We start from the raw sequence: 20,809 nt of genomic DNA, 5'->3' as shown, positions 1-20,809 counted from the left end.
GGCCATGTTGATGGCAGACCAGCAGGAGTCCTCAAAGAGGAGCATAAAAGGCAAAATTGGCCACCCTGAGCCCCCACCCCCACTGCTTTTAGAGGATGAAGGAGTTGCAGAGAGTTTGCTGTAGGCAACAAACTCCACAGGATTAAACAGGAAGAACAATTCATCGGCTGGAAAGGACTCTCCTTGGGTGTGTGATTCCGGGCACGGTTCACAAACCCTCCTTGGAAAACGGGCATTGTGATCCCTTATACCTACCGCCTTCTGCTCGCTGAGAATTTTGCCCTTCTCGTGGGCCTCCTCTTCATGTCTCTGCATCAGATTCTCCAGAGTCTCTTTATCGGCCAGGTCTTTCTTTATCTGGTTGTCCAACACCTACGAGAAACAAAAGAAGTTAGTGTCCTGAGTAGCAAAGCTGAGCAGGGAAGACTAACCAGGGGCTCTTGAAAAGCGGGAGAAGTGGTGAAGAGGCCAAGAAAACTCTGGGGCAAAGAGAGGGCCTGGAAGTCTGCTTATGAGCCAGGACGAGGGTAAGAAGCCAAACCTGACCGTCCCACGGCAAGGAACCAGCGGACTTGACCTAGGGACTCATTTTTAAAATCAGCAACCAAAAAGAGGTATATATCCTCAGTGGAAGTAGACTCCAAATGAGAGAAAAAAGACCTGTCCCCAGATCTTACAATGTGTAGATGTTACCTGGGGACAACTTTATCGTCGTCAATGCACCAATTTTCAGAACACTGCTCGCTCTTAATCTGTACAGGATTAATCTAGGTAGCTCCAAGGCCATGTACAGAGGGACAGAAAGCTGAAGACCAAGGACGTCTGTGCAACCAAGGCTGATGTTCGGAAACAGACAGAGACAAGAGGATTCTGCCCACCAATAAAGCAGATGGAGAGTCCGTAGTTTGAAAAGACAACATAAAAGAGAGAGTGAAAAAAAAAAATCTGTTTCCTCCTCCGTTCTTTCTTCTGATCTGGCTAGGAAACAAAACACACACAAAAAAGGCACTGGAAAGAGAAACCTTTTCCCAGGGGAAGAGAAATCATGTGTTCTCAGTGCCGAGAACACCACTGCAAGCACCTACTGTTCCCAAGGGGGAAAAAATAAAACAGTAATGGTGTCACCATCCACCAGCTTGATCTAATGTTCTGCAAGGCACACACGGCCCTACCAGTTGCCAAAACAACAAGTGAGAAAGAAAGGGGGGAAGAAAGGAAAACAACATCATAACTTGCCCGAGCCTTTGAGAACAATCCTGTGTTTCTCATCACAGAGAATCCACTCTGCCTTTTCTGAATGACACCAACTGCTTCTGATACTGGGAAGAAGCTGAAAGAACTGGGGTCACAGAGGGGATTGAAATCTGTCTTTCCCACAATGTCTATTGTGAAGGGACCTTCGTGGCTCATGGGGACATGAGCTCCTAAAAGGAGCCAGTCAGCAGGGAAGGGGTTCACATGACAGAGAGAGGAAAGAACAGATCTCAAAGAGGGCTTTAAACTAGAACCAACTGATGAAAAAAATAGATTGGGAGTCTGTGGAGAACAAAAGGTGGAGGACAGGTCAAGGGAGGAGGGGAGAAGCTCAATAGGAGAAGTGGCCCATTCTCTAGGATGTTGGGGTGTGATTCTAAAATTACAAACAAGAAAAGGACAAAATCTAGGGTATGACCATGATTATTACTAAAATGGCCTTCGAGAGGCTGGAACAGGAAGCACAAGGCAAGACAGGCTAAAAAGAAATGGTTTCATAAAGATTCCAGTAGGGAAGACAGAAGAAAACAGGTCTTGCCATAACATTCCCTAGGATCTATAAAACAAAGTTCTTTCCATCTAGAAGGCTACGGAGACCACACAGTACCCGGACCAGGTATGCTCCTCTGTATGGGGTGCTAAGGCAACGAAACACATTTTCAGGGTGACTCATGCTCAAAATAAAACCTCAACTTTGGGCCATGATGGAGACCAGTAAGAGGTAGAGAGGAACAGGCCTCTATCAAAAATGCACACACCTCGACTTTGATAGGGTTAAACTGGCAGAAGGACGAACAAGAAAAGAGATGCATGGGAAGGAAGCAAGGAACTTGAAATGAAAGAACCACTATAGACATTTATATCAATTTAAGACAGAACACAGCTTTCAGACAGGAAAGTCAATATACTCACCCAAATTACAGAATTAATTTTATGAATGGCTATTTTCATCGTGCAAAGGTGTCAGTGGACTACTGCATACATTCTCATAATGTTCTGGAAGTTGGTTTATTCCAAAGATAAAAATTGGGAAGTCAGTAAGAAATCAGATCAAAAGGACTGGTATATAAAGTTTAAAATACACTGAGTAGGGGGGGTCACACTACAACACTTTGAAGTCACTTCTGAGTTATTTTTCTGTAATTTTCCTTCATGAAGAATAACCAAAAGTAACACCAGGGGTTAAACAAACAAACAAAAAATGAAGGTACCAGGGTGAGGAGAGGATGATGTTGCTGTGCTGTGTGGGCATATCCAGGTTTGGTTCTCCAAAAAAGGAACAGAAAATACCAACAAAATCCATTAACAGGATCATCACAAAAATTAAAAGCCTCTTCACTGTCTGATTTGGAAGGGGAAGATAATATTTAGGATGTAATGACCAATGTCTGATTCTCAGGAACACAAGAACTGAGTTAAAGGCTTGGTGCAAAGTCATAATGAAAATGTGACGTGATTTTAAAAGGAAATAGATAAGCTGGCATTTTTTCTGATTGCAGAATTTATTAATAATAACTGAACTGAAATAATAATTTTAATAATCAAAATAATAATTGAATTTAGTATTTTATACATTGGGCTAGATTATTTAGGCCAGCTCTTCTATGGGAAATGATTTAAAACGCTAGATAAAATATAGAAAACACTGTCCCAAAAACTGGCAAGAGACTAAGAAATTAGAGACTAAAATTCTAAGTGACAGCAGAAACCTAGAGAGTTAAGATGGGCACAAAGCTTGAGGCATTTGCTGAACCAAATAAACTTGAACTTCATTTTTAATAGCCTCAAAGGGTAAGAAGACAGAAAAGTCTAAGCCCAGGGCCACCCCCGAAGGGAGTACACATTTCCATTCAATGCCTCAAAGAATTCCCATTAATAATTTTCTAAGGAAAATGAGCAGCTGACCAAGCACACAAGAAGACAGGCACCGTGAGCGGCGCCTGGGTGGCTCAGTCAGTTATGCCTCTGCCTTCGGCTCAGGTCATGATCCCAGGGTCCTAGGATCGAGCCCTGCGTCAGGGTCCCTGCTCAGCGGAGAGCCCGCTTCTCCCTCTCCCTCTGCCTGCAGCTCTGCCTACTTGTGCTCTCTATCTCACTGTCAAATAAATAAATAAAACCTTATTAAAAAAAGAAGAAGAAGACAGGCACTGTGAAAAACAACAAAGAGAAACAACAGAGCAGAAACAGACCTTCAGATACATCAGATACTGGAATTATCAGATAAAGAACATAAAACAACTATGCTAATGTGTTTAAAGAAATAAAAGACAAGCTTAAAAAACGAATGCAGGAAATAGAAAATTATTGTCTTAAATAATCTACTAAACTTGGGAAGGAGCCAAATAAAATGTCTAGAAACCAAAAATACAGTAACTGAAATTTAAAACTCACTGGGTGGGTTTAACAGCAGATTTGACAGGTAAGAATTAGTAAAGTGGAAAATCAGCCAGAACTTACCCCAATGTGCTTCGAGAGATAAAGAAATGGAAAATATGAAAAAAGTCACCCATGATGCCTACTCAAACCCTCAAAAAGGAAGAAGGAAGGAGAAGGGACAATATTTGAGACATAGTGACCAATAATTTTCCAGAATTGATAAAAGATAGCAATATATTTTAAAGTCCTGTATATTTCGAGCAAGATAAAATAATCAATCTGCATTTAGATACATCATAGTAAAACTATAGAAAATTAAAGACTGAGCAAAATTTTAAAAGCAGCCAAACAAAAAAGAGCAATGATTTTCAAAGAAAGCAACAGTTAGACCGACAGCAGACTTCTCATTAGCAATAATGAAAGTCAAAAGACAATGGAGTGAAACCTTCAAAGGGTGTCATAACAAATAACTGTCAACCCAAAATTCTATCGCCAGGCAGAACACCTTTGAAGAATGAGTGTGAAATAAAGACACTTTCAGACACACGGGACCGGGACCTTGTCACCAGCAGGTCTTCGCTAAGGAAAGTCCTCAGGGATATACTTTAAACAAAAGGAAAATGTTCAGGTCTGAGATGCAGGAAGGAAATTAAAGCAATGAATGGTGAGTCTTTGGCTAAATCTAAGTCATCACAGACTGAATGACAGTGGGGTGAAAAATACATTAAAGACAGAACTGAGATTAATAATTAAAAAAATATATATATTTTTTTTAACATCCCCCACATGTGTTAACGCCCCAAAACCTCCCACCATGGCCTGAGGACAGCATTTACCCCATACAGGCCTTGGGTCTAGCAAGAAGGAGCCCAAAGTGCCCAGGAAGAGAGAGAAGCTAGGTCATGCCAGAGGAAGAATGCTGGGGAAGATCAGAAAGTGTGTTTACTTTAATTTTTTCCTCGTAGTGCTGTTCTTTCTGTTTCAGGTGCACCTCTAGGTGCTGGGCTGAGACCTGGGCCTCACGGTGCTTCTCCTCCAGCTCCTGGACACAAAGGAAGAGACAGTCAGGTGTGCAAAGGGAAAGACAGAGCTCAGGTGTGTTAGACATTCACGGGAAACATGACTTTGGCACAGGCACCACAAGCAACAGGCACATGTTCCTTCATGACTAGCCCTAAGGCTCTTGGGAAGGAAACCACCACCGATCCTTGGCCCTGGGGTTTCCGGGTCCAAGTATTCATACACATACACACACAGCTGGTGGGCTGGGATCAGAACACTGTCAGTGTGACAGGTCAAACAAAGGCAGCTCTTCATCTGTGCACAGAGAAAGGACAGTCACAAGGCAACATTTAAAATTTTAGTGCAGCACAAAGCCCCTGCCCACTGCCTTGAGCCTCAGGCCATTTTCACTGTCATAACAGCCTTAAATGAAAAGAAGTAATTTTAATTTCTTTTAAATTTCAAGTTATTTTATTATGATAAAAAAATATTGTGTGTTTTCCTGATTATCAACAGGACTGCTCACCCTAGCTATGGAAAGAAAGGTAATGTTACAATTCAAACACTTTGAGGTTTGAATGATTTTTGTTTTAACTGATTGGTGTATAGAGAATGTGAGTATCTGGGGATGTTCATATGATACCATGTTTATAGGCTACAATGCTAATGGGAACAAAGTAGAACATAAAATACACTGATAATAATGACCCAAATATGTATGCCTATATATTAAAGATGGGAAGAGAATTTGGAGTGATATAAATAGTTCAGACTTAACATTCCCTTCATTCTAAGATTTCTGCTTTTAAACAAAATCATTATTCATTTGAAAATTATACCAATTCATTTGCCAATGTATTATAAACTGATCTTATAAAAGGCAGCATTCAATCCACTGAAACATTCTCTAAATGCAGATCTCTGCATCCACATTAGTTCTTAGGAATCTGGACCCATTAGTTAATTACTAATATCAAAAGTCATTACCCCAAGTTTTCATCTCTTCACAGTTATGAAATTTTTCCTTAAAGTGGAAATAATTACGAGAATTTTGAAGAATGAGGAAATTATACAGGATATGTCCTTAAAATGGGGGGGGAAATAGTTTCAGATTCACATGCACATAAAATGTTACTGATTAAGCTTTTGAAATTCTAAAGCCTACAAGCATTGACTTTGCTTTGGGGGCCAGTAAAGTGTTCAATTTTAAGACCAGGTGCATAAGATCTATTGCCATCTAAAAGATGTGATCTTGAAAAGTTGAATGTAAACAGGATTTTAATTAATAAAAACATACTTTAAGGGCTTTATGTGCACTAAAGGATCTCCTGCAATGACTTCTTTCATTAAAGCAAAAGACTTTGCTATAATGAGAACCTCAATAACCTGTTTTAAAAAGGTCTTATCAGAATAGCAAATATTTTAAAGCAAATGACATTTGGGGATCTGTTTCCAAGCATCATCATTATATGGCAGTAGTAAGGACCCCCTCTGCCCATGTCCTGGGTACTTCACAGTTTCTTGAGCAAAAGGCACTTTACAATAAATAAAGTCACAACCACAAAGGTAGGCAGGTGGCAAGATACTCTCAAACAAAGAAATCTGTTTACTTTTTACGTTAGAAATCGCTTGACAATCATCTTGTCTGAGTTTCGGTCCTCCTAAGAGAGCACAGGAATGGAAAGCAGAGTCTAAAAACAGGTCAAAAACTCAGATCCCTGAACCTGAAGACTTGAAAACCCGATTTCTGGTCTATATGTGAATGGGAGTTTACAACACAGAATCCCAAGAAGGTAGAACTCTCTACTCCTACATTTTAATTGCAAGTGAATCTTTGGAAAAGCAGATATTCTAAATCTGACTTCTTTGTGGTTTGGCATTTTTTGTTGTTGTTGTCATTTTTGTAAAATGTTATCTTTTCTCTATGTACTGGATCAAACTCTTCAGTCCTGTTATGCAAACACTGTTGTTCGCTGCTACATTTCCAGCTCCTAGAACAGTGCTTGGCACATAGTAGAAGCTCATTAAATATTTGTTGAATGAATGAATGAACACATCACCATTAAACAGAGAAACACTTTGCAACCACAGGAGACTTAACCACTTTGTTTGCACCAAGCAAGGGACAGCGGTGGTGGGATCTCGGTAGGATCTAATTTTACTCACGATAAAATTCACACACTTGACACTCGCCAAGAGAAACTTTGATGATGGAACAAGAGAACAGAAAGGGTAGACTAACAGTCACGTTTGCCTTTGTGTGCAGACGTATATACGAAGACTGTGTGTTAAAGCAAAACAGTTCAACCAATTTCTCTTTCACCTGTTCGCTCAAGAGCATCCATATCTTCATGAATATATGCAAACATAGACAGGTAAAGTTTTGAAGGGTTTGGGGGGTTTTTTTTGGTTTTGGTATTAACGATAGGCCTATAAATTGGCCATTCTTGAGTTCATATAGTTGCGGGTGACCCACTTTCCAGAAGTGATGCAGACAGACACAGAGAGAGATGCACTGCCCTGCTCACCGCCTCGCCTCCTTATGGTGGAAAGGAACAGTCGACCACTCCAGGGTCTCTCCTAGGGGCAGAGTGGAGGGGGCTATGAACAGATTCCGTGTCAACGCTAAGACTCCCAAACGTGGCATACGTTCCTGGCTTTGGGACCGAGATCCAAGGACAGTCCTTTAAAAGTTCACCTGCCTGGGACAAAACCTCACCACGTCTGCAAGTAGCACCCGAGCCGGCCTTCCTTGATGAAGTTAATTTGGTCACCAGAGCCGAAAACAGAATCATGATGGTTTACAAACCTAAAAAAAGACCTGCTACATCTAAGGAATTAAGGGGGAAAAATAATACTAATAACCAACTGTAGCAGAGAGAGTGAGTGGGTGAACGCAGATCTATGACAAATACTACTCTGCGAAAAACAACCCTGCATGACTAATTTCTTTCTTCTCCAAAAGCACAAATCTGGGTTTTGATTTTAAGGGTCTAAATCCCCACTGTTTTGCCAATTGCCATTGCAAAGTTAACAGCCACACAAAACTCTGCTGACAGAAGTACGTCAGTGCTCCTGTAAAACGTATCGGAAACGACAGAGGATGCACGTTCATGTTTTAAAATGTCAGGCGGTAGCAAACAGAGCGGAAAAAATAGTATTTACGGATCTGTTACCGGTGCCGAGACGTCCAACATTTGGTTATTCGTGCTATCCTAGCATGGGGGCAGACACTGAAGCCACTTCTCTCCATTCGCCTACTCGGTGACACCTCCCCTGGGTGACGGCGTTCCGTTCCTCTTTTCGCCCCCTTCCCTCTGCGACCTCTAACCTGTTGTCTTTTTAACTTTCCAGCCTTTGTTCCTGCTCACCAGAATTTTATCAGCCATCTGCTGGATCTGTTGGGATTTTGTCTGGATGTCATCCTTCAGTCTGTTTTCTCTACGCTCCATGGTCTCTAGCCTCTTTACCTTGTTCTCCAGAGAATGGCGGCGTTCCTGTAGATCAGGAATCAATCAGAGAGTTTTAATGGAGTAACTGCTACGGGCATAGCGCCTGCATAGCGCCTGCACCGAGGGAGAGCGCCCTCGAGAAGCATACGCGCAAGGCAGGAAGAGAAGTTTCAGGCACCCGAAGCAACGGTGAGGAAAAGAAGATTCTAGAATCCAAGTACTTGGTTGTGTTGGGTTATAAGAGTGCATTCATTCATTCAAATATTTACCAAGCACCTACTATCTGCAAAGTATCACACTAGGCATCAGGGAAAATATGGAGAGGAAGCCGACAGAATTCCTGCCCTTGGAAAAGATAAGACAAACACAAAGAAACATAATGTAGGTTAAGACGGGGGAGGCTGCAGGCAGGAGAGAGGCCTTTTCACTGAACGAGCTCAGAGGAGAAGTCACAGAGATGTGAGCTTTGGACAGTGCTGGGATACCCAGGCTGGAGTGGGGAGAGCGGGAGGGGAGGGTGGAGGGCCCTTCAGATGAAGGCAGATGCATTAGCACAAATATGGAGTGGGGAGGGAGCCGGTGAGGGCCCAGGTGAAGCCTCCAGCAGCTACAGCATAAGATGCGTTAGGGGACAGAGTAGCAGAGAAGGTAGAAGGGAGCACTAGTGAGTCGAACGGCTCAGTTTCATGTACCAAGTTCAGGGGTGCACGTAGGACACAGGGAAGCTTTGAAAGCTCTGGGATGGGCCAGGGGTTGCTGATGAGCCTTGTGTTGAGGCCCGTGAGTCTTACATTGAATGAGCCAATGGGGGAGGAAGGGAAGACGGAAAGTGGAGGGCCCTGAAATGACTAAATGTGCTCAACTAAGGGGAAGAAGGACTGGACCGTGAGGAGGCCCACAGAAATGGCAAGCAGGGGTGAACGGGGGAGACAGCGGGGCTGAATTTATAGGACTGAGCGGCTCACTGAATGGCAGGGAGCGAGGAGAACAGACGACGTCAAGGTTTCAAGCCTGGGGTGACCAGATGAGTGACGCCCTGACTGGCATGAGGAGATTAAGAAGGTAGCCCCGCTCATGAGGGAAGATACGGAGTTCATTCTAGATGTGATGCACCAGCCGGGACCGGGGCAGGGGAAAGCAGAGAGCTTGGGGCGGGGGGGGAGGAGGGGGGCGGGGGGGGTCAACTACAATCTATTTATTCTCTGGGACAATCACCAAGGCGGCGGGGGAGGTGGAGGGGAGTTAGGGGAAAGTATTACTTTTGATTCTCCGTTCTTCAGTACTGTTCAAGTTTTTTACAACAAGAAGACACTCATGTGTTTCCTGTATAGTTATATCAAATATTTCAGCAACAACAACAACAACAACAACAACAACAACAAAGAATTCGAGGGAGAGAAGAGGCCCAAAATACAGGCCCGGGGCGGGGGGGTATCAACACACAAGTAACAGCTGAAACCTTGAAAGGTAACGTTATTAACTCTGTGGAGAGGAGGCAAGGAAAAACAAGGGTGCGGAGAGAAGAAAAAGAGAAACTGAGGGAGAGCGTTGCAGTGCATCTACTGAAACATAAATCTTCCCAGGTTCGTGAGGCCAGAGGAAAAGGAACAGAAAGGCAACGCTCTTATCAGGACATCTTTCTACTTGAAGCTGCTGTGACCAGTCTTTTCTTCCCCTTTGGGGAAAACGTTGCCAAGCCTCTCAGGTTTCAAAGGGATTGGCAGAAGGGCCAGTGGTTCTGCAGTGTCTTCTCCTTGGCACGGCCCAAAGCTGGTTGGCTGCTCCTGGGCAGCCACGCCAGGACCCGGGCTCAGTCCACCGCGGGCTGAGGACCCCTGCTCACCTCGGCCTCCACCAGCTTCTTTTTTATGCCTTCAGAGGAGTCCTCCCGGTTCTGCAGCTTCTCCAGCTCACGTTCGGCTCGCTCCTTTGCCTGGCGGATATTCTGCAGCAGTTCGGTGGCCTCTGTGCTGGCTTTCACAGCCTATCCGGGGAGAAGGTACAGGAGACAGATGGCCAAAGTCATTCACATAAAAAGATAGTGACTGTCTCCTCAACGGGGAAAAGTCAGGCAATACTAAGTATATACGTACCAGATCCATTTTCCAAACCCATTAACATTCACTTTATTCTGCATTTCCTCTCCACTAAAGTGCACTTATATATATATTTTAACATCACTGAATTTGGAATGCATCTTACAGTTAAAACGGACAGCAATTTTTCCTTCTTGGGGGTGCACAGATACATTGTATCTGATAATCATTAGTATCTTAGATTCAATGCAACATAGCAAATGCAAACAGAAAGGCCTAGCAGTACTTACCTACCCAGGTGTGAATGTGTTTACCCTCAGTTTCTTCTTATTTAATTATCTCATTTGTTCATTTTCCTACAGGGAATCTGTACTACTTTTATTTAAAAAAGGATAAAAACTGTAAGCTTTTCTTCAACCTATCAAAGCCTACAACAACCATAGAGTTCCCCAGTAATTCACAAATCCGTGCTTAAAAAGAAAAAAAAACCAGCTATACCTTTTGAAGTTAATTTTCACTTGGGTCTTAACTACACTGCAACTCATAGCATCATAGCAAAGATCTGAGGGTTAGAAACCAACAATGTCACACTTATTTGCTTTGAATTACAATTTTTAAGAAGTCAAAACTTCAAGAAAACTTCATCTTTGAGACCAGCACTGTCCAACACAGGAGCCACTGGCGACAGGTGGCCCTTGAGCACTTGCAATGTGGCTGGTGTGGCCGGATAATTAATTTTTAATGTAACTTATGTTTGACTCATTTAAAAACTGAAACACTGTAAATGTTTTACTATTGATACACGCTGCAATATTTTGGCTCTATCAGGATTAAATAAACTGTATCATTCAAATAACTTCACCTGTTTCTTTTTGCCTGTTTAAGGTGGCTACTAGAAGATTTAAAATTACACCAGTAGCTGACACTTGTGGCTTGCATCATACTTCCGCTGGAGAACACAGTTCTAGATAGAAACGTGAATCCTCAGACAAAGGTCTAGCTGAAAGAGGGCGGTAGAGGCTTTCATTAGTGATCTCCAGGATCGGTGAGACGGGAACGGATGAATGGATGAACAAAATGTGGTCTATCTACACAATGGAATATCACGCAGTCTTTAAAAAGAAGGAAACCCTGTCACACGCTACAACAACATGGATGAACCTCAAGGACGTTACGCTAAACGAAGTAAGCCAGTCATGAAAGAACAGATATTTTATGATGCTACTCATTTGAAGTCTCTAAAGTAGTCCAAATCACAGAAACAGAACGTAGAAAGGTGGTTTACCAAGGGCTAGGGGGAGGAAGGAAGGAAAATTAGCAGTTCAAGAGTTTCAGTTTTGCCAGATGAAAAAGTTCTAGAGATCCACTGCGCAGAGATGTGAGTATACTTAACACTACCGAACTCTCTACTTAAAATGGTTAAGATGGTAGGGGTGCCTGGCCGGCTCAGTCGCTTAAGCAGCCGACTCTTGGTTTCAGCTCAGATCACAATCTCATGGGTTGTGAGATCAAGCCCCGAGTCAGGCTCCACGCTCCACGCTCAGCAGGAGTCTGCTTCAAGATTCTCTCCCTCTGCCCCTCCCCCAACTTGCACGCACAGCACAGACGCACACACTCTTTCTTTCTCAAATAAATAAATCTTTTTTTAAAAAATGGTTAAGATGGAGGGCGCCTGGATGGCTCAGTCATTAGGCGTCTGCCTTCGGTTCAGGTCATGATCCCAGGGTCCTGGGATCGAGTCCCGCATCGGGCTCCCTGCTCCGCGGGAAGCCTGCTTCTCCCTCTCCCACTCCCCCTGCTTGTGTTCCCTCTCTCGCTGTCTCTCTCTCTGTCAAATAAATAAATAAAATCTTTAAAAAATAATAAAATAAAAATGGTTAAGATGGTAAATTTAATGTTATGCGTTTTTCACCGCAACTTTAAAACAACAACAAAAAAAGAGTAAATGAGAAGAGGCTCCATTAAACCAGGCCAAGAAACACATGGACATTCTTGCTGTGATGGGCATGTCTCAGAACCACATCCATTCTGGACCATGCATTAGCATTTCCAGCGTTCAGCCAAGGGGAGGGTCATTAGATCAACTGCACAGGATGCTATAAACCAAACCCACCCCCTCCCCCACCCAGAGATGACTCCCCAGCTCCCCCAGTCTTCCAATGGGCAGGAAGGCTGCCCACGGTTTCTCACTGAAAGCCATCTGGGTCATGAACAACCCCTGCTCCTCTTACAAATGTGCAAAACGGGGAGCCTGGCCCCCTGAAGGGAGAGAAGCTGGCCTCTTGGCCTCTTGGGTTCCTGTCATAGTATAATTAGAACTTTTACTTGAGAGTCTCACGCAGCTTGAGTTTTTAAAAATAAACACTGCTGACATGTCTCAAAAGGAAAAACTGTCTTCAGAACTCTGATATTTTCAGGTAATAGCTCACTCGCCCTTCATTTTCCTCGGTGCTGGCTGACTAATTCTGTCTCTTTCATCTTCTGGGTTCCAGGACAAGGCAAAGAAAAGTATTTGGAAATGAAGGGTAAGTTGCCAAAAAAAATCACCTCGGGCTTACCTTTTCCAGCTTCTCTTGGAGCTCCTGAATTTTGAGCTGTTGCTCAGCATTGATCTATAATTAAAATCCCAGGAAATAAAGCAAAACGTAAATTGGCATGAATGTCTTGCTACACTTAGTGCAGTGCTATTGTCTGAAGGTTTCTGTGGGGTCTTTTTGTTCTGTTTTCCAGCCCCTACTAATGGAGAGGAAGAACAAAGGCCTATCAGAGAAGTCTTTGAATGTCCCAATGAAAACCTCCATGCTACTTCCCTAGAACCAGCAACACACAAATGGCAAGAGAATCATAGTTACCCAGTGCCTTAAGACTATAGAAGTTTTCACCTATATTTTACTAGGTGTCTTGGTTTGTATGTTACTGTGATCAGGCATGATAAAAAATGAGGTGTTTTTTATCCCTTTTAGAACCACAGCTAAAGCTAAATGTGGTTGCCCAGAGATTGACCATCAAAATAAACCTGGAATAGAGTTCTCTACCCATTGCAAGAGAATTCTTAACCAATGACGAGCCATGGAGAATAACATTTAAAAGATTCTCAGGGCACGTGGGTGGCTCAGTAAGTTAGTGTCCAACTCTTGACTGTGGCTCGTGATCTCAGGGTTATGAGATCGAGCCCTGTGTTGGGCTCCACACTCAGTGTGTCTGCCTGTCCCTCCCCCTCTGCTCCTCTACCCCACCCCACCCCACCCCCACATGTGTGAGCTCTCTCTCTCCAATAAATAAAATCTTAAAAAAATTTTTTACAGATTATCTACCAAAAATAGCAATACCAATAATGGAAAATACCTTCTCCAGTTTGGAATATTCTCCCACTTCAGGCTTCCCTTGATCCTTAGCCTGTAAGTTAAGAGATAAAACATATTGGAAAATCTCAAGCACCTAAAAGTCTTACAGAGACTACCATACTTTCTTGGTCTCTACGGCCAGATGATGATGATGATGATGATGATGATGATGATAACTAGGTTATCTTCTATAAAAAAAGACCAGGAGCTTGGCAGAATATTCCATTATTCCCCAAAAATACACTCACAAAGCTAGTATTCCCTTTATTCTTACTAAGATCATCCAGGAGTCTACCCCAAAAACAGCCTTCTGGCAGGTGGCTGGCTACCTTCATTAGTTTATGCTGACATTCTGTCGCTTTCCGCTTGAACTCTTCAGCAGCGAGCCGAGACTCTCTCAACTCCGATTCATAGAGATCACTCCGTCTCCTTGCTGAAACAAGGTCCTCTTCTAACTGATTCATCATCAACCTCATTTCTTCCACTTGAGCCTGGTACTCCTAAAGGGCAGGCAAGGGAAGAAAGGTAAACTTTAGAACCCCTAAAAGGAAAGACAGGCATTGAAGACAGAAGACCATGGACCACGGAGGGAAGACGCACGTTGGAAGACAAGATTGGCAGGGAACAGTCCTAGAGAAAAGATGGATCAAAATGGGCAGAAGGGAGAGGTGTAGGGAGGGCGAGGAGGGAGATAAGAATATTAAGTCTTTATCTTAATGTAGGTAGGGGCACCTGGTTAGTTCAGTTGGTTGAGTGTCCAACTCTTGGTTTCAGCTCAGGTTATCATCTCAGGGTTGTGAGATCAAGCCCCGAGTCGGGCTCCACACTCAGCATGGCATCTGCTTGGGATTCTCTCCCTTTCTCTCCCTCACCCTCCACCCCTCCCCTCACGTGCTCTCTCGCTCTCTCTCTCTCAAATAAAAATCTTTAAACTGTTTTAATGTAGATCGTGTATCATTAGTAACACCATTTGGAACATGAGTGCCTATATAAGATCATTTGAGCAAATAATACCACACAAGTAGCACAGAACCTCAAGGCATTTGCAACACTGGAGAGCTGAAAGGAATGTTCTTTAAACAACCAGGATAAACTGCTTACATGTAGCTTTCTTCCAAGGGTAATCATTTATATAGATTTGTCCTTTAGAAGTCATGTGCTCCTAACACAATTAGATATGGTACTAGTTTTAAAATTAACCTCTGAGACGGCACAAGGAGGTAATTGGAAATCTCGGTAGAAAGAATCTTGGAAGGTGAAACTCATCATGTCGGTTTCTCACCATTAATTTCTCTGGGCCCAAAACTGAATGATGAACTTAACATTGCTCTTGAAATGCAAGTCACCCTGAGATTTGGAAGAGTCAGAAACACTGGCTCTAGTCAAAATAACTTGTGAGCAAAACTCCAGAGAAAGAATTATCTTGTTCCTTCGAGCAAACCTTTAAAGTGATCCAAACAGCCTGACCTTTTCCAAAATGAATTTCTAAAATCAAAACAGAACATTTGAATCGGTTTTTCAAAATTGGATTTACCAGGAGAAATGGGCAATGATTTTGAAAACTTTGGGGCAAAGTATGAAAATATTCTGTCAGCAATATCAAAGCTTATGCATATAGGGATTATGAATGAGCATGTATCCAATCCAAGGTGACTTAGGGTGGGGGGAGGATATAAAGTGAAAAGAACAAGGAATTGAATCAAGACCATCTTTGATATTCACAATATACAGTGAACATCTCTAAGATCTGTTCTCCCAGGAAATCATTGAAGAGGTATCAATTAAGCAAGGACATGTTTTTAATCAGTAAAAACAATAATTGATTTTTTTTTTAAATAACAGGGTATAAAGCAAACCTTTCATCCCATTGTAGCAGGCAATTCCCCCAGATGCACACTAAAGCAGAGATGATATTCTTAAGAAAACTGGATAGTTTTCATGCAAGCACACCTCTCTGTATAATTGGGAAAGGAAAATAATGAGCCCAGAGTGGAGCACGGTCTCATTTCACTTCGCCCACCCTTAAACATACTATTTATTGAAGTCACTCCCAGAAGTCATGGGGCACCAGGCTGTCTGGGGGGTGCACACAAAGTGGCTGATGCTGGGTTACAGAACCAAAGGTCTTCACAACCCGCTCACAATTATCTGAACTGAGAGAGTGGAACATGAGCCAGATTGTGTGAAATGATACATCCTCGCATCCTTTACTTTCTAGGCCCCTTGGCCAGGGTTGCATTATGACTTTGGCGGTTCTGGGCACTGTGCCTCCCTGGACCCCCTCCTTCATTAAAAAAAAAAAAATGCACGAAAAATTATCTTTTATGGGGTCCCTGGGTGTCTCAGTCAGTTAAGCGTCTGCCTTCGGCTCAGGGTCATGATCTCAGGGTCCTGGGATCGGTTCCCTGCTCAGTGGGGAGTCTGCTTCTCCCTCTGCCCCTCCCCACTGCTCATGCTAGTGCTCTCTCTCTCAAATAAAATCTTTAAAAATATATATATTTTACAATGGCATTCATATAGAGACAAAAACATTAGTATTATCTACGAAAACAGTTTCTTTGACCTAAAAGCTCAATTTTTTTCCTCTGATTTAAAAAAAAAAAAAGTAAACATTTTATGGGTCCCTAAAAGTACTGCTGGCCCTGCTCACAGGCACAAACACCAAGCTCTTAGAGAAACCAAAGAGCTGAGAGAAAATCTTGAGCATCTTTTATCCTCAAGCTCCTTTTTCTGTCTGGAACGTCTGTCAGCAGGAAGCGTAAGTAATTTTTGTGTTTTGTCAAGAGCAAGGACAGAGCGCTGTTCCTTCCCTTCAACGTTTCTCTTTCCTGAGCTGCCGGTGCTCAGGGGGAGGAAGGCAAGCAGCAGGCAACACCTCTACCAGGAATCTGAGCTCTTGGGGTGCCCAGCTTGCTACAAGCATCAGAAGGATTTCTACCTCATCTGTTGAGCTGCTGTTATTATGCTGCCTCTTTCAAGGAAATCCTACAAATCCAACAGCTAACCAAATCCCTGCTTCAGGAAAAATCGGAGAGAAGATAATCAGGTCTGTTTCCAAGGAGAGCGGAGAGACAGCGACTGTATCTTGGCATGGGATGGATTGTCAGTCAGTGTTGAGTGGGATCAAGAGAGGGAACCATGGACAACTTTCGAGGTCTGCCCTGAAGTCATCTGAATGGAGCCTCAGAGTTTTGTGGAAAGAAAGTAGCAGACATACACCTATTCAATCAGAAATCCCAAAACACCAATGCCTTCTGTGTTACTCAAACTTCCGTTCCCCTTCCTGAGGAAGGGGCGAGGGGCATCAGCAATCTCTAGTAATGGTACATGAATCAAGCTATCATGTGAGACTCTTAGGTGTTTTTATTGTAAACCAAATGCAAACACTCTATAGGGGGTGGCTAAGCAGAAGCAAAATGTTTAGAAAATTTAAAAATGAATAGCTGTACAGAAATTAGCTTTTGAGAGAAAAAGTGGGGGGAATAAATGCCAAATCTGGGAGGAATCGACAAGCTGCAAACCAAACACTAGGAGTCCACTGAGAAGCAGGAAATGCTTTTTCCTGGGTTGCAGACATCCTGGTCTCACAAAATTCACTAAATGCCAATTTAATAAATCCATCTTCCAATGAGAAAGAAAATCTGAAGCTGAGACGTTTTCTGCCCCCCCGTGAAACTTTTAGCAGGCATTAAATCTAAAACTCCACATGTATGCCAACTGTGGTATGAATCATCAAAGACATCTCTTTGAACTCAACCATCAGCATGTACCTTTTCAAAATGTCCTGATAATTCAGTTTCTATGGAAGTCATGGCCACCAGCTGCTCCCTCTGGTGGCCAAATGCGGCTTTCATTTCCCCCAGCATGTCACCAAAAGCAAATCTCCAAAACACATTGAACTAACGGGAGAAAAAGAATCCTGTCCCTTGAAACTTTTATGTTGATAAAAGGCGCAATGAGTCAACTGTCAGAGCAGATTTTTCAAACTCTACCTTCAAAATCTCTAAGATTAGTATCGGTTTTCAGAACAGATTGCCAACATTACCTTTGCAGGTTTATTTATAACATCTTGATCAAGCAAGAGGATATTAACTAATCACTTTAAAATAGTAAGGCGATACACAGATTGTGCCAACAAAAACCCCAAAACATTCATTTTTTCTTTAAAGAAAAGCTAATGGATCAATGATTTGCAGGAGCCTGTTGCATTACCACCCGGATGGCTAAGTCTGTGCTATCCAGAGACAAAATTGTTCATTCCCATCACTGCTTCCATTAGATTTTCTGAAATGAATGAGAGTTGCCTGGCAGCTGATAATTCAGCTCTCCCAATCGCTCACTGCCATCTCTTCATTAAAGTTTCTATTTACAGTTTCTTGAAAGGACCGAAAAATCCATGCTAAAAAGGAAACAATGAAGCAAAATAAAAATGAACCATCTAGAAAGAAAACCCTTTTAGAAAGGAAAAAAAAGAAAGAGAGTAAGTAGGCTTTTTAAACATCTTGATTCTCTTTTCTGAACACTCAGGGGATGGGCTTCTGCACTCAGATTTCCCGGGTTAATTCTGACGTGGCCTTCGCTGCTCAAGCTCTTCTTCTTTATCTTTATACAAGTAAAACTATGAAATTGGGGCGCCTGGGTGGCTCAGTTGGTTAAGCCTCTGCTTTCGGCTCAGGTCATGATCCCAGGTCCTGGGACCGAGCCCCGCATCGGGCTCCCTGCTCCTCAGGGAGCCTGCTTTTCCCTCTCCCTCTGTTCCTCTCCTCATTTGTGCTCTCGCTCTCTCTCTCTCTCAAATAAATAAATAAAATCTTTAAGAAAGAAAGGAAAGAAAGAAAGAAAGAGAGAGAGAGAGAGAGAGAGAGAGAGAGAAAGAAAGAAAGAAAGAAAGAAAGAAAAGAAAGAAAGAAAGAAAGAAAGAAAGAAAGAAAGAAAGAAAGAAAGAAAGAAAGAAAGAAAGAAAGAAAAGAAAGAAAGAAAGAAAGAAAGAAAGAAAGATATCCTGGCTTCTCTCAAAAACTTAAAGTATATCTGAAAAGCTATAAAAATATTTTTTTTGATGGTCTAAAGCAGAGATTGGCAAACTTTTTCTGTAAAAAGCTAGATACCAAGTAATTTCTGCTTTGTAGGCCATATGGTCTTTGTCACAACTACCCACCCCTGCCACCGTAGCATGACAAGCAGCCATGGACACTACATAAATGAATGGGCATGGCTGTGTTCCAATAAAACTTTATTTATGGATGCTGGAATTTGAATTCCATGTAATTTTCACATGTCATGAAATATTCGTCTTCATTTTTTTTTCCCCCAACCAGTTAAAAATGCAAAAGCCATTCTTAGCTCATGGCCATGGAAAACAGGTGGTGAGCCAGATTCGCCCCACGGGCCACAGTTTGGCCACTTTTGTTCTAAACCTACACCTTTCAGTGAAAAGAGTAGCCAGGATGGGCTGCAGACTTCAAAAGGAGCTAGAACAAGCGCTCCACCATTTATATAAATCATGGAGAATAAACAGTTTCCAAATGACCTACATACCTCTCTCTCTCTCCCCCCCCCCCAACCCCTTCCCTCTCTCTGCCCCTCCTGAAACACATCTCCCCTGAAATTAGAGGTCTAGGTACCGGACCTGAGCAGCACTCATACCTGCTCTTTGATTTCCTGGAGCTTCCGGCTCTGCTCTCTGATATCATGGAGAAGCTGCAGTGCTTTGTCATCCTCCTGGGACACCTCCATCCGTGCTTGCTCCAAACTTCGCTTTAAGCTCTGAGGAAAGCAAAAATTTTAATAGGGATGCCCTGTGGTTCCTGCTCTGTTTGGAAAGATTCATTAAAGGGAGCTTGCAAGCTGCTTCGCAGACACCAAGATGGTTTCGGGTGACGGAGCAAAGTTGACAACTTCCAGTTGGTTGCTGGCTCCGGTTTTTTTCATCCTGTAAAACCCCTCGGTTCAAGAAACATCATCTCAACCGTGTGTCCTCACGGGTCCGGCCTGAAACTGCAAACTGGCATCACAAGCTGCCTTTTACCGCTGTCTACCTGTCCTGTCAGATACTTACCCGTGTGTTTGGGACTGAAAACCAACAAGATCCCTTAGCCTTTTGTTAACCGCCACTGGGATGGCTAGGAAGTCTGTTCTGGAATATCGGATATTAGAGGGCTCTCCAGGATAGATCCCTCATTTCAAAGTAGCAATGACTTCCTTCTTGCCTAATTGCCACTTAAGACCCCAAGGGGTCTAATTCCACCTCCTGGCTTACGTTTCCTGGACACCTTTCTTCCGTAAGGTTCCCTCAATGCTTCAGTGGCACTGAAATACAGATCTGAAATACATATCTGAATAACTTCACCCACCACTGAAAGGCAGCCAAATCTGGAATGGAAACATAGCAGTTATTCTTAATCAGCCACGTTCTATAGATTTCCTCTCCCTTGTGAAAAAAAACTTGAAAAATGTGTGATTCAACTTCTGAAGACTGTTTAATTGGCCACATTAAAAAAAACACCTGAATGAAAAATTTAACGAGACAATGGAGAAGACAGTCTACTCTTGTGAAGGAAAGGAAAAAAAAAAAAGTCACATGGTAAATAATGACAGAGGGCCTGGGATTTTTGTTTTGTTTTGTTTTGTTTTGTTTTTACAGGCTGAGTTTTCTCGTTGCTGCACTGGTTCTAAGCAATGGAAAACAGATCTCAGATTCAAAATACATGTTCCTGTGCTCATTTAGGAGTTGGGCTCTTGAGGCTGCTGGTGGTGGGAGGGATATAGACCAGAGAGGCTGGGATGGGAGGCGCTCGGAGCCTTGGCCGCTCGCCGCAGCAATGACAAGGCCCGTGTCCAGGCTCCACAGCCTACCAGGACTCCTGGAGCCCAGTCCTCACAGTTCTGGGACCTCCCACCTGGCTCAGGCTACCCTGCCAATCACACAGCTTGCCTTGGAACACTCCCTCTCTCTCCCTCTCTCCCTCTCTCTCTCTCTCTCTCTATACGCTCTGCCATAGGCTGTGATGTGCCTCATGAAGCCGTCATGAAACAGGATGAGACACACACAACAGGAAGTGCCGCCTCCGAGGGAAGGGGACTTTGGGGAAGGCTCACACTGCATTCTGTGATGTAGGTAGCAAGGTCCTGCTCCAGGAGGGATCTCTGAGTCTCAGAGGCCTTCAGCTCCACCTCCTTCTGACTAAGCACAGCCTCCACCTCTGACACTCTCCGATGTAACCGGGTCATTTCCTGCTCCATCTGAAACAGACACATCGACAGGTTAAAAGGGCCCATGGAGGTTCGTTCGGAGCAATCAAATCTCAAGCAGCCTCCGAAACCACCTGGGCTGGCACTAATTCGC

General features: G+C 43.2%; 1 protein-coding gene across 4 annotated transcripts in view; it reads right to left on the bottom strand.

The window, feature by feature from the left end:
* The window catches only part of CIT (citron rho-interacting serine/threonine kinase), a 158,899-nt gene that overhangs the window by 60,620 nt on the left and 77,470 nt on the right, over positions 1-20,809 (bottom strand). For all 4 annotated transcript variants that reach the window (XM_028116391.2, XM_028116394.2, XM_028116393.2 and 1 more), the window contains exons 12-20: positions 20,563-20,706; positions 19,111-19,230; positions 13,794-13,964; positions 13,466-13,516; positions 12,679-12,732; positions 9,928-10,068; positions 8,004-8,129; positions 4,577-4,672; positions 256-372 (exon numbers count right to left, since the gene is read on the bottom strand). In XM_028116391.2, coding sequence (XP_027972192.2) covers positions 256-372; positions 4,577-4,672; positions 8,004-8,129; positions 9,928-10,068; positions 12,679-12,732; positions 13,466-13,516; positions 13,794-13,964; positions 19,111-19,230; positions 20,563-20,706 — 1,020 coding nt within the window. The remainder of the gene's footprint in view (positions 1-255; positions 373-4,576; positions 4,673-8,003; positions 8,130-9,927; positions 10,069-12,678; positions 12,733-13,465; positions 13,517-13,793; positions 13,965-19,110; positions 19,231-20,562; positions 20,707-20,809) is intronic.

The sequence above is a fragment of the Eumetopias jubatus genome, unplaced genomic scaffold, assembly GCF_037043125.1.
Source record: "Eumetopias jubatus isolate StellerSeaLion01/CBP00866 unplaced genomic scaffold, mEumJub1_p1.0 scaffold_16, whole genome shotgun sequence".
Taxonomy (NCBI): Eukaryota; Metazoa; Chordata; class Mammalia; order Carnivora; family Otariidae; genus Eumetopias; species Eumetopias jubatus.
This window is presented reverse-complemented; position numbering and strand designations above follow the sequence as displayed.